The sequence below is a fragment of the Nerophis lumbriciformis genome, linkage group LG21 (assembly GCF_033978685.3).
Source record: "Nerophis lumbriciformis linkage group LG21, RoL_Nlum_v2.1, whole genome shotgun sequence".
Taxonomy (NCBI): domain Eukaryota; kingdom Metazoa; phylum Chordata; class Actinopteri; order Syngnathiformes; family Syngnathidae; genus Nerophis; species Nerophis lumbriciformis.
This window is the reverse complement of record NC_084568.2, coordinates 27,190,001-27,207,500: the sequence shown is the minus strand read 5'-3', so window position 1 is coordinate 27,207,500 and position 17,500 is coordinate 27,190,001. Positions and strand designations below refer to the sequence as shown.

General features: G+C 39.1%; 1 protein-coding gene across 1 annotated transcript in view; it reads left to right on the top strand.

The window, feature by feature from the left end:
* Window positions 1-17,500, top strand: part of LOC133620901 (26S proteasome non-ATPase regulatory subunit 4-like) — a 20,511-nt gene that overhangs the window by 1,557 nt on the left and 1,454 nt on the right. Inside the window, exons 2-9 of the mRNA XM_061982536.1 lie at window positions 349-489; window positions 5,386-5,500; window positions 5,593-5,679; window positions 7,964-8,032; window positions 8,105-8,320; window positions 9,880-9,985; window positions 10,113-10,250; window positions 13,342-13,397. Of these exons, the coding sequence (XP_061838520.1) occupies window positions 349-489; window positions 5,386-5,500; window positions 5,593-5,679; window positions 7,964-8,032; window positions 8,105-8,320; window positions 9,880-9,985; window positions 10,113-10,250; window positions 13,342-13,397 (928 nt within the window). The remainder of the gene's footprint in view (window positions 1-348; window positions 490-5,385; window positions 5,501-5,592; window positions 5,680-7,963; window positions 8,033-8,104; window positions 8,321-9,879; window positions 9,986-10,112; window positions 10,251-13,341; window positions 13,398-17,500) is intronic.

The following is a 17,500-nucleotide window of genomic DNA, read 5'->3' as shown; positions in this document are numbered from 1 at the left end:
AATAGAAATCTTTTCTTGACTGGATTCTGCTTGTCACGCAAAGCTGTTTTGTACATATGCACAGAGCACCCGCACATACTAAAAGCATTCCCATGGAAGCAATAATCAGGTTGTTACGATAGACTGATTAACGTTCGTAGCTAAACTTTACCAAATCACTATTATTAGGTGACAACACCTTAAACATATCTAATGTGTTACATGGGGTGCAGTTTGTGCTCAAAACCGGAAATTGACGGTATATAATGCTTTTGAAAGTTTGCACCTTGTAGGCAGTCACTTAAACATGCCTACTTTTACTGATATTTTGTTGGTCTTTTAACAGCCTATTTTTTGTTATGTTTTTAGTGTGGACAACAGTGAATACATGCGCAATGGCGACTTTCTGCCCACCAGGCTTCAGGCTCAGCAGGATGCAGTTAATATTGTTTGTCACTCCAAGACTCGCAGCAACCCTGAAAACAACGTGGGCCTCATTACCATGGCAAAGTAAGCAGCACAGTGTTTATCTTACAGGCAGTTAATTTATGCTGTAAAATAGGGTTGTAAAATACAAACCCCGTTTCCATATGGTTTGGGAAATTGTGTTAGATGTACATATAAATGGAATACAATGATTTGCAAATCCTTTTCAACCCATATTCAATTGAATGCACTACAAAGACAAGATATTTGATGTTCAAACTCATAAACTTTATTTTTTTTTTGCAAATAATAATTAACTTAGAATTTCATGGCTGCAACACGTGCCAAAGTAGTTGGGAAAGGGCATGTTCAACACTGTGTTACATGGCCTTTCCTTTTAACAACACTCAGTAAACGTTTGGTAACTGAGGAGACACATTTTTTTAAGCTTTTTAGGTGGAATTCTTTCCCAGTCTTGCTTGATGTACAGCTTAAGTTGTTCAACAGTCCGGGGGTCTCCGTTGTGGTATTTTAGGCTTCATAATGCGCCACACATTTTCAATGGGAGACAGGTCTGGACTACAGGCAGGCCTGTCTAGTACCCGCACTCTTTTACTATGAAGCCACGTTGATGTAACACGTGGCTTGGCATTGTCTTGCTGAAATAAGCAGGGGCGTCCATGGTAACGTTGCTTGGATGGCAACATATGTTGCTCCAAAACCTGTATGTACCTTTCAGCATTAATGGCGCCTTCACAGATGTGTAAGTTACCCATGTCTTGGGCACTAATACACCCCCATACCATCACAGATGCTGGCTTTTCAACTTTGCGCCTATAACAATCCAGATGGTTCTTTTCCTCTTTGGTCCGGAGGACACAACAACCACAGTTTCCAAAAACAATTTGAAATGTGGACTCGTCAGACCACAGAACACTTTTCCACTTTGTATCAGTCCATCTTAGATGAGCTCAGGCCCAGCGAAGCCGACGGCTTTTCTGGGTGTTGTTGATAAACGGTTTTCGCCTTGCATAGGAGAGTTTTAACTTGCACTTACAGATGTAGCGACCAACTGTAGTTACTGACAGTGGGTTTCTGAAGTGTGAGCCCATGTGGTGATATCCTTTACACACTGATGTCGCTTGTTGATGCAATACAGCCTGAGGGATCGAAGGTCACGGGCTAAGCTGCTTACGTGCAGTGATTTCTCCAGATTCTCTGAACCCTTTGATGATATTACGGACCGTAGATGGTGAAATCCCTAAATTCCTTGCAATAGCTGGTTGAGAAAGGTTTTTCTTAAACTGTTCAACAATATGCTCACGCATTTGTTGACAAAGTGGTGACCCTCGCCCCATCCTTGTTTGTGAATGACTGAGCATTTAATGGAATCTACTTTTATACCCAATCATGGCACCCACCTGTTCCCAATTTGCCTGTTCACCTGTGGGATGTTCCAAATAAGTGTTTGATGAGCATTCCCCAACTCTATCAGTATTTATTGCCACCTTTCCCAACTTCTTTGTCATGTGTTGCTGGCATCAAATTCTAAAGTTAATGATTATTTGCAAAAAAAAATGTTTATCAGGTTGAACATCAAATATGTTGTCTGTAGCATATTCAACTGAATATGGGTTGTAAATGATTTGCAAATCAATGTATTCCGTTTATATTTACATCTAACCCAATTTCCCAACTCATGGAAACGGGGTTTGTAGTTATACTGGTACTAATGAAATCAAAAAAGTACTATACTGGCTTTGAAACAATATGGAACTTTATGGACATGAGGGCGCACCGTGGTGACATTGGTAGTAATATGAGCCGAGGCACCTGTCACGAGTCAACACGCGCACATGTCACTTACATTTAGAAACAGTGTAGAGACAGAAAAGGGAGCATGGACATAATTTGGCTTAAAAATTAAGGATAAAGGTGAAGCTATAAACAGCGTTACTTTAAAACATAGCTAGCGACAATAATTTTACAGTGTTTTAGGATCTTCAACTCCTCGCCTCCATGGCGACAAATAAACTCTGTTTCTTACAATTATCATCCATGCAGGACGAGGACTAGCTAAACATGCTTCACTACACACTGTAGGACAGGGCTATTCAACTACACAATGAAAAGGACCGCAGTTTCAAGAGCCCAAGCGCTCAGGGGCCGGACATCGAAATCTACATTTTTGTCAGAAAGTGCCTTATATTCCATTGAGACTGCGTTTACTTAAATTGTTAAGTCAACACATCAGGTTTCACACGGCACTGTCCAATCCAATCCACTTTATTTATATAGCACATTTCAGTACACGTTTCACAAAGTCCTTCACAGGAGTTAAAACACACATTTAGATGCAGGATAAAACCAAGGACAGTCAATTGTAAAAAAAACATTTAAATAAAAAGAGAATAAATACCGGTACATTAAAAACATAAAAGAAAATAAATTATATTACAATCACACATTCTCATATTGGTTTAAAAGCAAAGGAGTAAAAATATGTTTTAAGACGTGATTTAAAGCTAATTAAAGAGAGAGCCGTCCGAATAGCAAGATGGATATCGTTCCAAAGTTTTGGTGTCACAGCAGAACCGGGTTTTTAGGACGACAAGAAGAAATTGATCAGCTGACCTCAAGAGACCTTGTGGGGGTGTAGATTTTTAAAAGGTCTGACATTGATTTTGGTGCTAATCTGTTAAGAGGTTTAAAAATAAACAATACAATTTTAAAATGAACTTGGAGCCAGTGAAGGATGTTAAAGTGTGGGTAACGTGCTCATGTTTTTTGTGTCAGTTAAAAGCCGAGGAGCAGCATTTTGAACTCGCTGCAATTGAGTGATCCAACATAGAATGAGTTGCAGTAGTACAAACGTGATGAAATAAAAGCATGGATTACCCGCTCAAAGTCGTTAAAAGATAAAACTGATTTAATTTTTACTAAAAGTCTTGGATGATAAAAACTGGATCGAACAACAGAATGAATCTGCTGTTCCAATTTAAAAATGTTGTCAAACTTAAAACCAAGATTTGTGACTGTGGGCTTAAAATAAGGTATCAGGGAGTCCAGGTCACTGGGGTGAGCATTCTGGTTTACTTTTGAGTCGAATAAAATTATTTCCGTCTTGTTCAAAAATTAAATTAAGGAAGTTTACCACCAACCATGCTTTTATGTACTCAAGACAACTTAAAAGGAATTTTAAACATGTGTTACTTTTCCCTTTTTAGAGTAACATAGATTTGTGTATCATCATCATTAAGATGATACAATATATATTTTTTAAATGTCTTGCATGGGCAGGATGTACATTGAAAACAGGATTGGTCCTAGGATTGAGCCTTCAGGGACACCACAGGACAATGGAGCACAGGCTGGAGCAAAATTATCACTCTGTCAATAAATGTGTATAGCTAGTGAAATAGTTAGAACACCATGAAGAAACAAAAGCTCCAGGAGTTTTGTTAAGGATTACTGTTCTCTTTAATCCTCAGTTTTATTTCTTTATACTTCTTCTTACATTTAGGTTTATAAGACTGAAAATATAAAAATAAAATAAACATTAAAAAAGTATAATGTTCATTGTTTATTGTACATAAATATTGTCCATTGTATATTTTACATGCATAAAATAGATTTAGTGTTAATACATTCACACAGTAAACTATAGATGATTACGCATATAGAAATTAAACAACTTCCACAGCAAACATTGCACACAATTAAACCTAAGGTGTAGCGTTATTGCCGTCTACTGGTGAAATATAGCGCTACGTGTATCAAACGAGATTTGATCGCTAGAGAGTTACTTATCCAAAAACACGATTGCGAATACAAAATAAATCATGAAGTCAGTGGACTGACGGAAGACAATGACTCGAGCACTGTTTCAAGGCAGAACATTCAGAGTTTGTCCAGTCGCTGTAAAAAATGAAATTTTCGCGAATTATTTAGATTTTTTTTCAGGGTCATCTTTGGTTTGAATGAGTTGTCTCATTCTACTCCCCCAATGCTGCTTCATTGTGACACATGCCTCGCTGCGCGGTGGCAGGAGTTCTGCATACATGATCAACCCTAGTTTGAATGGTTTTTCCATCAAGTCTATTTGGGTGATGTTCGACAAGCTGTCCCGCGGGCCATCAGTGGAATAGGCCTGCCGTAGGAGGATAAAATAGTTAACCGCTAACAGCAAGCAAGCGCATATAAGAGCTGTATGCAGTAGATACTACAATTGTTACATCGATTTTTTAATTATTATCTTAAAATCTTGTCATTTTTTAATTGTTTATAAACTCAGGAAATGCGTCCCTGGACAGAGTATGAATTTGAGTATGACCCTATAACTACTCCGTACCCAAATTTGTAGTATCAACCAAAACTTATGTAAAGTTGCCAAAGAACAGAAGAATATTTGCTTAATACATTTTAGCAAAAGTGTAGAAAGAACATGTTAGTAAGAAAGAAACCAGATATTAACAGTAAATGACCAAGTATATTGATAATCCATCCATCCATTTCTACCACTTGTCTCTCATAACTTTGACAAAATGATAAAATGGGAAATGACACAATGTGTTACTGCATACGTCAGCAGCCAAATTAGGAGCCTTTGTAACCCGCTTACTCACTGCTAAAAGAGAAGTCTAGTATGTCCACGATGTTATTCATTGTCAAAATTGTTGTTTGATTTCAATAAGAAACATGTTAAATGTATGATACGATTTTCTGTTAAAATAAAGCCAATCATGAGATTATTCGTTGTCCCCTTTATTTTGAAAAGTATTTTAAAATATCGAAATATTCTTTGGTACCGGGACAACACTTCTGCAAAATACAAACGAGAACATTTATTTTCCACCCCTGTCGCAGCATCACAATTATCTAATTATTACTGGGAGCCATGTATGGGGTATCGTATAATACCTTGAGATTCTCAGTCTTAAAATAAAACCTGAAAATGATAATATTTTTTTTTTTGGGTAGCAACTGTGAAGTGCTGACAACACTGACTCCAGACACGGGGAGGATACTGTCAAAGCTGCATGCGGTACAGCCTCGTGGAAATATCAGCTTCTGCACGGGCATCAGGGTAGCACATGTAAGTTTTTTTGAAATTTTGTATTCTGCATTACTGCATTCTATACTGCGCTTCTGGTTTTATATTGTTTTGTGTTGTCCTCTACTTTGAAGTTGGCCTTGAAGCACAGACAGGGCAAAAACCACAAGATGCGCATTATTGCGTTTGTTGGCAGTCCAGTAGAGGACAATGAAAAAGAGGTAAGATTGTTTGCAAGTCGTTTTTGTGCTGAGTTTGGTCAAGGAAAATATGTATTAGTTAATTCTCGTTGTAAACAACACATTTAAATCTTTGGACTACTTACTATTTTTTAGTTCTAACCAAAGGACTGAGATGTATTTGTAGTGGTTGTCTAGATGTCATCATTGTCTAACTGGCCATGACGCATGTGTATGTAATTAAAAAAAAAAAGAAGGCTAAAATATAGTACATATATTTAAAGACAAATAAGGGAGTTATTTGTAAAGTTTAATTTTTTTCATGTAACATTGTGCCTTTTATTCTTCAAATTATTTTCGTAGCGATCCAAATTTGCCTCAAGTAATTGCGGGGTTGGCCGCCTGCCACAACACTCTAAATACTACCTGTTCCCCTAATTTGTCATTAAAAGCTATTTGTAAATCATCACAATATTAGAGAATAATGTATACATCTTCAAATGTGTACATTTGAATACATATTTTACTCTATTTTTTCTCTGAAACAACAAAAATCTAAAATATATATATATATATATATATATATATATATATATATATATATATATATATATATACAGTGGGGCAAAAAAGTATTTGGTCAGCCACCAATTGTGCAAGTTCTCCCACTTAAAATGATGACAGAGGTCTGTAATTTTCATCATATGTACACTTCAACTGTAAGAGACAGAATGTGAAAAAAAAATCCAGGAATTCACATTGTAGGAGTTTTAAAGAATGTATTTGTAAATTATGGTGGAAAATAAGTATTTGGTCAATAACAAAAATTCAACTCAATACTTTGTAATATAACCTTTGTTGGCAATAACAAGGGTCAAACAATTACTATATATTTTTTTTAATTTTTTCACATTCTGTCTCTCACAGTTGAAGTGTACCTATGATGAAAATTACAGACCTCTGTCATCATTTTAAGTGGGAGAACTTGCACAATCGGTGGCTGACTAAATACTTTTTTGCCCCACTGTATATACACTATATTGCCAAAAGTATTTGGCCACCTGCCTTGACTCACATATGAACATGAAGTGCCATCCCATTCCTAACCCATTGGGTTGGGAATGGGATCTTTTGCAGCCATTACAGCTTCAACTCTTCTGGGAAGAGTTAGTCGAGAAGGCCTGGCTTTCAGTCTCCGTTCTAATTAATCCCAAAGGTGTTCTATCGGGTTCAGGTCAGGACTCTGTGCAGGCCAGTCAAGTTCGTCCACACGAGACTCTGTCATCCATGTCTTTATGGACCTTGCTTTGTGCACTGGTGCACAGTCATGTTGGAAGAGAAAGGGGCCCTCTCTAAACTGTTCCCACAAGGTTGGGAGTATGGAATTGTCCAAAATGTTTTGGTATCCTGGAGCATTCAAAGTTTCTTTCACTGGAACTAAGGGGCCAAGCACAACTCCTGAAAAACAACCCCACACCATAATTCCTCGACCACCAAATTTCACACTCGAAACAATGCAGTCCGAAATGTATCGTTCTCCTGGCAACCTCCAAACCCAGACTCGTTCATCAGATTGCCAGATGGAAAAGCGTGATTCATCACTCCAAAGAACGCGTTTTCACTGCTCTATAGTCCAGTGGCGACCTGCTTTACACCACTGCATCCGACGCTTTGCATTGGACTTGGTGATGTATGGCTTAGATGCAGCTGATCGGCCATGGAAAGCCATTCCATGAAGCTGTCTGCGTACTGTACGTTGACTAATTGGAAGGTCACATGAAGTTTGGAGCTCTGTAGCAACTGACTGTAGAAAGTCGGCGGCCTCTTTGCACTATGCGATTCAGCATCCGCTGACCCCTCTCTGTCAGTTTACTTGGCCTACCACTTGGTGGCTGAGTTGCTGTTGTTCCCAAACTCTTCCATTTTCTTATAACAAAACCGACAGTTGACTTTGGAATATTTAGGAGTGAGGAAATTTTACGACTGGATTTGTTGCACAAGTCGCATCCTATGACATTTCCACACTGGAAATCACTGCGCTCCTGAGAGCAGCCCATTCTTTCAGAAATGTTTGTTGAAACAGTCTCCATGCCTAAGTGCTTGGTTTTATACACCTGTGGCTGGGCCAAGTGATTAGGACACCTGATTCTGATCATTTGGATGGGTGGCCAAATACTTTTGGCAATATGGTGTATATAGGAGGTGTCATTGTGTCAATATGTTTTTTTAAATCCCCCAAATTTGGTATTTATTACTGACCTGTTGAGCTTATGTTTGCCATCATGTCAAGGAAGTTACATTTTTTTTGTTTGTTTTTTAATCTTAGTTGGTCAAAATGGCAAAACGTCTGAAGAAAGAAAAGGTTAATGTGGATATCATTAACTTTGGAGAAGAGGTATTGGCACACACGCACAGGCATACACACACCTGCATCTAGTCACTGTAATGTCTTTCACATCTTTCACAGGAGATGAACACAGAAAAACTGACGACCTTCATTAACACGCTGAATGGTAAAGAGGGCAGCGGCTCTCATCTGGTCACAGTGCCTCCTGGCCCCAGTCTGGCGGACGCTCTGCTGTCTTCGCCCATCCTCGCCGGGGAAGGCGGTGCAGTGTTAGGCCTGGGCGCCAGTGACTTTGAGTTTGGAGTAGATCCCAGTGCAGACCCAGAGCTGGCTTTGGTAAGAGAAGAGGGGGTGCTGTATCAGGGATCAACCGATTATCGTTCGGGCCGATATTTAGTATACTTTGACGTATCAACTTTGGCCTCTTTTTTTTTTTTTTTTTTTTTTTTTATATCAGTACTTGCCTTTTTTTCTTTTAACAACTACAATAAAACTACATCAGCAGATACAATTTATCTACATATGATAACAGTATACAGTAATTAAAATATGTAATTAGTGAAGTAGATTGTAATAACCACAGCTCATGCACAAGCTCTTTTGCCCAGCATGAGAGAAGTTCCATTTTTGCCACAGCACAATTTTTTTTTATATTATTCATTTAAGAATAAAAGTTAGTGTCATTGTCAATAATTCTCCCCAAATATGTTGTGATATCTGACAGCCATTTATTTGAGTTCTTGTGAGAATTCTTCTCTGGTCTCCTCACTGTGGGTGCGGCTGTGCCTCCCCTTTCTCTCCTTCTAATGCAGTGATGGTTGCCCACAGTATGCCTAGCCTACTCTGCTTACCTGTCAAAACTTTATATTTTTGCGGGGAAATTCAGTTTTTGTTCTTCTTTCCTGGCGTCTTCCCAGTCCTGTTTTGTTTGTTTTTGCTAGTGCAGCGATGGAGTCGCTCGAAAAGTCTCCATCCGCAACACTCCGAGCGTGGGCTCATCAAAGGAGTACCGCGAGTTTCATGCTCTGTGATTTAATTAAATACCAATGCTGCAGGAATGTATAAATGTGAAGACTCTGCCATAAATATCTTGAAAAATACGAGACCTATTATGTAAGTAAAAAAGAGCAGGCAGGAGCTCACCCATTCTCATACTTTCTGTAACCGTCAGGGAAAATCAAGTTAGCCAGCTTGAAAAATGTCTCAACTATGAGGTATGAGTTAGTTTTATTTAAATGTTCACAATATTTCAGGGTTCCTCACAAGGAAACCTTAGAATGTAGTAAATCCATAAACTGCTATAAAATTGAGTAAATGACGATTTATTTTTGACGTAGAGAACTTTTGTTTAGGTCATGAAATTATTATTTAAAAAAATGTTTTCCCATTCCTCCATTTTATGCCGCTTGTCCCTCTCAGGGTCACAGGGGGCTGGAGCCTATCTCAGCTGCACTCAGGTGGATGGCATTTTAAAAATCCCATATTTTTTACCAATTTTCCCAGGAGATTTTCAATATTTCAAAAGGCAAAAGTGTATGCTTTTCTGACCCGCCTGCATTAGAGGCATGTAATAAAGGTGTTTGTGAAATCCCCCAATGTTTTTTGGCGCCAAATTAACCACAACCGTTGCGCCGCATAAAACATTTTGTTGCTACTGGTCCGAGATTTTCATTAAAAGAAACCCTAAAAAACAAACAAGGTTTTATCCAGCTGTTTACTGACATATTGTATTCATGTTTAGCTAGCTTTTACTGCAAAATAATATTTGCTTAAAATATTGGTTATCGGCGTCATTGACTATTAACAATCAGCATTGACCCTGGTCAATCTGCTTGCTGTACTCCACTGTTTTAGTCTTTTCTTTTAAAACGTAGATCTTACTTTTACCTTTCTAGGCTCTGAGGGTGTCGATGGAGGAGCAGAGACAACGGCAAGAGGATGAAGCCCGCAGAGCCGCTGTGGTATCAGCTGCTGAAGCTGAAATTTCCTCACCCGCGGACGGTAATCCACAAACTCTGAGTGTCTTTCCTTAAGTATCAGCCATTAGCTGGGGTAGACTTTCAAATATAATTGAAAGATGGGTGCATGAGACACAAATTGTTATCATCTGTCTTTCTTTCTGTTCTAGAATCTGAGGATGCCCTGTTGAAGCTGTCCGTTCCAAATACAGACTCTGCTACACCTGCGTTGCCTGATTTCAGCCGTATGACAGAGGACGAACAGATTGCATATGCTCTTCAGATGTCCATGCAAGGATCAGCAGCAGGTTAAGGCTGTCATGTCTAATATACTGTATATTCACATAATTAAGTCGCATAAAGTAAAGTCAGTTTTATTTATATCGTGCCAATTCAGAACAGAAGTTACCTCAAGACAATTCATAGATGGAGCAGGTCTACAACTCTTTATACAGGGAAACTGCACCTTTTAAAAAAAACTTTTGTCCATCATTCACAATTTTTAAGACACAAACACATCTTTTTCTTTTTTTATTGCATTGTAAATCGCAAATAAACACTAGCAAGAGTCAGATAACAATGGAGCCAATGGGAGTCGGTCTTTTTCTCCTATAATGTGCTCTAAAAACATCCAAAAGCCTTTATCATTTTATATACAAGCTGTAAATATATATGTAATGTAGTAACAAGCACATTCATAATAACATGTCATATTTATGTATTTTGCACATTTTAAGCATACAGCAGTGCATTAATTTCCCAGACGCCTCACAGCGTTCTCTTTTCCCCTCAACAACAACACTACTACTCATGGCAGACTTTAGAGAACCAACAAACACTACTTTGGGATAAATGATGATTCAGAACCTTATATTTCTTATCCGGAATATACAGAAGATCTTCAAGTTTTAGAAGCGGTGTGCAAAACAGATCCAGCTGTAGTGAACCACTAAGCATCATGCAGCAGTTTTGTTAAGTGCTAGACAAGATACACAAACTGATCACAATAAAACAATCACTTATTGTACAATGTCTGCTCTCACTGGGATGTTGACTGATGGGATTTTTCTATTGTCCTGTTTAGATGAAGAATTAATCATAAGCCTCATGAAGGTGCCGCGAACGAGTGTCTTTTTGTGTCTTTCACACTATTTCTGTGTATAAGTTGGATGTCAAAGTTTACCAACTTCTCAGTTTCTACTATCCAAGTCAGAGGCATGATTTATAATCTAGAATTAACTTTTACCAACTAAGGGGCGATGCAGCAGCTAGAGATCAGTATGCCAATACTGTAGCTGCACAAGCACTCTGCACAAGCACAAACTCTCTGTGATGACGGCGCCGCTGAAAATAGTTTGTCTGCTTTAGCGTTTATAATAACAATATCGCTAATACTAGGTTAATATTCAAGTCTTAAAATGTAAGTAGAGTATTGTTTGCACTTTATGGATGGATTTTTAGAGGGCTTTAAGGGCGCAGGCCTTATGGCCAGAGTAGTGTACTACCTTTAGTTGCATTGTTAGCCACCTAATAATTGCCATATTTTACGACTTAGAATGCAAAAAAAGAAGAAAAACATGTTTTCTTATCTTACATAGGGATAGTGAATAATAGGCAAAATAAAAAAAAATTGCAGTTCCCCTTTAAAGAGAACTAACCCACATGAGCAAGCACTTGGTGACGTCAAGTAGAACCCAGGCTCTGTTGGGTTGCCAACCGCACCTCTAGAGGCAGGTAGCCCCAACCACAGGGGAAAGAGACAGAGGGGTTAATGACACAGCAAAACTCATAACAATGACCTATTGCAGAACTATTTAACTGGCAGGCCAAATCCATCCCGGAAATTACGTCAAACTGGCTCACCCGACTTTAGTTCTAACTCGAAAAGACAAACATCTTTTTTAGCAGATTCCCTAAAACACTACATATTCTACAATTAAAAAAAACGGGCAGCCTAGTAGCCAAAAATTTACCGAAAAATTTACAGTGGTTTTACACCTAATTACGTTAAATTGAAAAACAGTACCGCTATTATTTTTATGGCAAAATTCTGACAGAGCTGCTAGTTTTATTCATCTTGAAATCTACGATGGTTGTTTTTGCCGTGCTTTAATATGAATGGGAAAAACTGTACCACTTTGATTTTTACAATAAAAAATTGGTGACTGAACTGCCAGTATTTTACCGTAAAAACTTTTTTTTTTACAGTGTAAAGCTGTCATATAGATGATCTTTGACTACCTTTTTTGAAGTAAAGCCTTAAAGACAGCAGAGCGCTCCTGTAACTCTTGACAGAAAATAGACCAAAATCAAATGTCCACTGAAGAGGATGCTGGTTCATAGGAAGAGACAAACAAATAGTGGTAAGTGAGCAGAAGAGACCATGTCCTCAGGTTCTTAGCGTTCCGGATACATAGTCCCTAAAACAACTTAGTATATTACTGGCCTCCGGCAGTAAAACTAAGAGGGTGCCTAGGATTCGCCATGTGTTACCCGTGACTGAAAGCTTTTTGCAAAGAAGCGTGTTTTAAGTTTTCTTTTGAATACAGACAGACTGTTGCCTCCCAGACAGAATCAAAAAGATTCTGTCTGGGATTCCGTTAGAATTTAAAACATTTTTGGAACCATAAGCAACACTTTGCACACATTGTTATCGCTCCTTTAGTTCTTCACAGTTGAATTAGTTTGGCTTTTCCGAAGTATGAGTATGAAATGCTGTTTACTATACTGCTTGTACAAGCCAGTGTTTTTGTTTGTCGCTGTTCTGTATAAATGGCATGAAGGGGGACAAAGTCAAATCTGCTATTTTTCTACCTTTTTGGAGGTAGAATCAGAGCTCTAAAAGAAGCGGGACAATGTCCATTTAAGTCAAACCTGTTTATGTTGACCAACTCATCAAATCCTGGTCCAGTGCATTTTTCTTTTAAGTGCTCATTTAAGTCAATGTAAGATTTGAGAACCAAAGGTGTAATTTCTATGAAAATTGGATCTGTTTAGGTCCACGTGTGTTGAAGTATTCTTAACTTTTTCCATTATCGCTAAGCAGATTTATGTTATTATTGATACAAATAAAGGAAGAAGGATGGGCAGGCAACAGGAATGGAACTGCCACTTACCTTCAGACCTTCTGTATAGGACTAACAATCCTGTCTTCTATTGGAAGCGACCTCTCAGTTGTTCTTTTTACCCTATACAACTCAACTAACAAAATGCACCCATTAAAATTCTGCACTAGAGATGTAAAAAAAAACAACTAATTCTCCTTAAGTCTCTGGCCAAGGTCACGAGTAAATGTACAATCGATGACTCACTGATGTGCCAGCCAATCCAATAGATGTTGACCTGTATCAGACCTTTTTTTTTTTAGTCAAATAATACTGCTTCTTTATTGTCTTGTAGAGTTTGGTGGCGAGGACATGGACACCGGTGCTGACATGGACTCAAGTGAGGCAAAGGTAAATGTTACTTAGATCAAGGGCCAGTCCCAATACACCCCCTCGCACTACTTTTTAGCCCCATTCCTATATTTTGCGCGTTCCCATGAGGGTAGTGGTTTACCAATTAGGATAGAATAGGATAGGATAGACTTTTATTTAATCCCACAATGGGGAAATAACATTGTTGCATTGTAGGTTTTTACATAGAGTAACAGAAGTAAAGCGTAATGGAAAACAAAAAAATTGTAAATGCTACATATACTACACAACGGCGTGGCTCCGTTGGGAGAGCGGCCGTGCCAGCAACCTGAGTGTTCCTGATTCAATCCCCGGCTTCCACCATCCTAGTCACGTCTGTTGTGTCCTTGGGCAAGACACTTCACCCCTGCTCCTGATGGGTTGTGGTTTTGGCCTTGCATGGCAGCTCCCGCCATCTGTTTGTGAATGTGTGAGTGAATAGGTGAATGTAGAAATAGTGTCAAAGCGCTTTGAGTACCTTGAAAGTACAAACCCCGTTTCCATTTGAGTTGGGAAATTGTGTTAGATGTAAATATAAACGGAATACAATGATTTGCAAATCATTTTCAACCCATATTCAGTTGAATATGCTACAAAGACAACATATTTGATGTTCAAACTGATAAACATTTTTTTTTGCAAATACGGTAATCATTAACTTTAGAATTTGATGCCAGCAACACGTGACAAAGAAGTTGGGAAAGGTGGCAATAAATACTGATAAAGTTGAGGAATGCTCATTAAACACTTATTTGGAACATCCCACAGGTGAACAGGCAAATTGCGAACAGGTGGGTGCCATGATTGGGTATAAAAGTAGATTCCATGAAATGCTCAGTCATTCACAAACAAGGATGGGGCGAGAGTTACCACTTTGTCAACAAATGCGTGCGCAAATTATTGAACAGTTTAAGAAAAACCTTTCTCAATCAGCTATTGCAAGGAATTTAGGGATTTCACCGTCTACGGTCCGTAATATCATCAAAGGGTTCAGAGAATCTGGAGAAATCCCTGCACGTAAGCAGCTAAGCCTGTGACCTTCGATCCTTCAGGCTGTACTGCATCAACAAGCGACATCGGTGTGTAAAGGATATCACCACATGGGCTCAGGAACACTTCAGAAACCCACTGTCAGTAACTACAGTTGGTCGCTACATCTGTAAGTGCAAGTTAAAACTCTCCTATGCAAGGCGAACACCGTTTATCAACAACACCCAGAAACGCCGTCGGCTTCGCTGGGCCTGAGCTCATCTAAGATGGACTGATACAAAGTGGAAAAGTGTTCTGTGGTCTGACGAGTCCACATTTCAAATTGTTTTTGGAAACTGTGGATGTCGTGTCCTCCGGACCAAGGAGGAAAAGAACCATCTGGATTGTTATAGGCGCAAAGTTGAAAAGCCAGCATCTGTGATGGTATGGGGGTGTATTAGTGCCCAAGACATGGATAACTTGCACATCTGTGAAGGCGCCATTAATGCTGAAAGGTACATACAGGTTTTGGAGCAACATATGTTGCCATCCAAGCAACGTTACCATGGACGCCCCTGCTTATTTCAGCAAGACAATGCCAAGCCACGTGTTACATCAACGTGGCTTCATAGTAAAAGAGTGCGGGTACTAGATTGGCCTGCCTGTAGTCCAGACCTGTCTCCCATTGAAAATGTGTGGCGCATTATGAAGCCTAAAATACCACAACGGAGACCCCCGGACTGTTTAACAATTTAAGCTGTACATCAAGCAAGAATGGGAAAGAATTCCACCTGGGAAGCTTAAAAAATGTGTCTCCTCAGTTCCCAAACGTTTACTGAGTGTTGATAAAAGGAAAGGCAGAGTCACACAGTGGTGAACATGCCCTTTCCCAACTACTTTGGCACGTGTTGCAGCCATGAAATTCTAAGTTAATTATTATTTGCAAAAAAAAAAAAAGTTTATGAGTTTGAACATCAAATATGTTGTCTTTGGAGTGCATTCAATTGAATATGGGTTGAAAAGGATTTGCAAATCATTGTATTCCGTTTATATTTACATCTAACACAATTTCCCAACTCATATGGAAATGGGGTTTGTAGAAAAACGCTATACAAGTATAGCCCATTTAACATTTACATACTGTTCACTAATATGTGTAGATAGTGTTTTTTTGTTGTGTTTTATCTTCTAACATCCGTATTCCACACTACGAAAAAATATCACAGTAATCACATAAGTGCGTTGTAAAGTCTTATGGCTGTGGGTAGAAAGAACCTGCGGTAATGTTCCTTCTTAAACTGCGAATTTAACAGTCTAATGCTAAAAGAGCTACTCAGGGTCTCCAGTGTTGTGCATGGTGTGAGAGAGATTGGACATGATGGATGTCAACTTGGTCAGCATTCTTCTGTCAGCCACCTCCTCAATGCTGTCTAGTGGGCAGCCTACAACGGAGTCAGCTCTCAGTTTATTAAGTTTGTTCCTGTCTCTGATCGTGCTGCCCTGTACCCCAGCAAACGACAGCATAGAACACTGCAGAAGCCAACACATTGTCGTAAAAGGTGTGCAGCAGTGATCTGCACGCCTCGAAGGACCTCAGTCTCCTCAAGAGGTGTAGGCGACTTTGACCCTTCTTGTACACAGCGTTTGATTCTGAGTCCAGTCCAGTTTATTGTAGAGGTGAACACCCAGGTATTTAAATTAATCCACTATTTCCTCTTAATTCCTCAATATCTACAAAAGTTATATCATACACATTAGTTTGTAACGTTAGCCATCTAGGCACGCTAGCTAACATTGGGCTAAAATACTGACAAAAAGCTTGCAATTTTGAAAACATTAACGTTAGATACCTTTTAAAAAAAATCAGAAGAGACAACAGTCGTCGATGGCTTTCCATGTAGTTATATGTTTATTCATAAACCGATGCATGATGATGAATGATTAAAAAAAACAATCTCAACCGTTCACTCTATTGCTGCTGGGTTTGCTATATAATGTTGGGATTAAGGTTGTACGGTACTCCGCTTCTAATAAAATACAGCGGTAGTAATGAATTTAAAAAGTTACTACTGCCATTGAAAAATATTGGTACTTTTTTCCATCAACATCTGCTGCCGTGCGGCGGTGACGTTGCTGAGCCGAAGCACATGTGTGTGTCAACGTGCACACAGCGCATACAAGGAGAAACTGTGTGGAAAGGAAGAATGATGAGAAACGACAATTCTACTGGTTAATAAAGGGAAATATGGCGGTATTTGGGCTTCAAAACTAACTATAAAGGTGACACTTTAAACACAGAAGCGCCATGCTCTATGCAGTGTTTGAAGCCTCAGGTAATATTTAAATAAGCATTCAAATCTGCACAAGGAGTTTAAAGAGTGACAGGTAATATAGTTGGGCAGCACGGTGGAAGAGGGGTTAGTGCGTCTGCCTCACAATACGAAGGTCCTGAGTAGGCGTGAGTTCAATCCCGGCCTCGGGATATTTCTGTGTGGAGTTTGCATGTTCTGCATGTGACTGCGTGGGTTCCCTCCAGGTACTCCGGCTTCCTCCCACCTCCAAAGACATGCACCTGGGGATAGGTTGATTGGCAACACTAAATTGGCCCTCGTGTGTGAATGTGAGTGTGAATGTTGTCTGTCTATCTGTGTTGGCCCTGCGATGAGGTGGCGACTTGTCCGGGGTGTACCTCGCCTTCCGCCCGATTGTAGCTGAGATAGGCTCCAGCGCCCCCCGCGACCCCAAAGAGAATAAGCGGTAGAAAATGGATGGATGGATGGAAGGTAATATAGTTAACTAGCTCCCCTGATGTGCACATATAGATACTTAGCCTCGCACACAGCTGGTTTCATTGTTGCCAATTTATAGCGCAGTCAAAACCGTCGACGTAGCGTAAACTAATACAAGTGATCTGACTAAATTTTGTAACAAATTCCTACTATTTCATTTATATTTTATCTTGTATGTTTGTTTTACTTGCTACATCTCTTATGTGTAGTTTTAGCCGTTGTTTTGTTTTTAGTATTTACTAATTATTGTATTTGTCTCCAACCACAGATCAAAATTGGTAACCATAAATCATTAAGCAATTAATACAATGTCAGTCAAGCTTTCTGTTTTTTTTCTTACCTAAA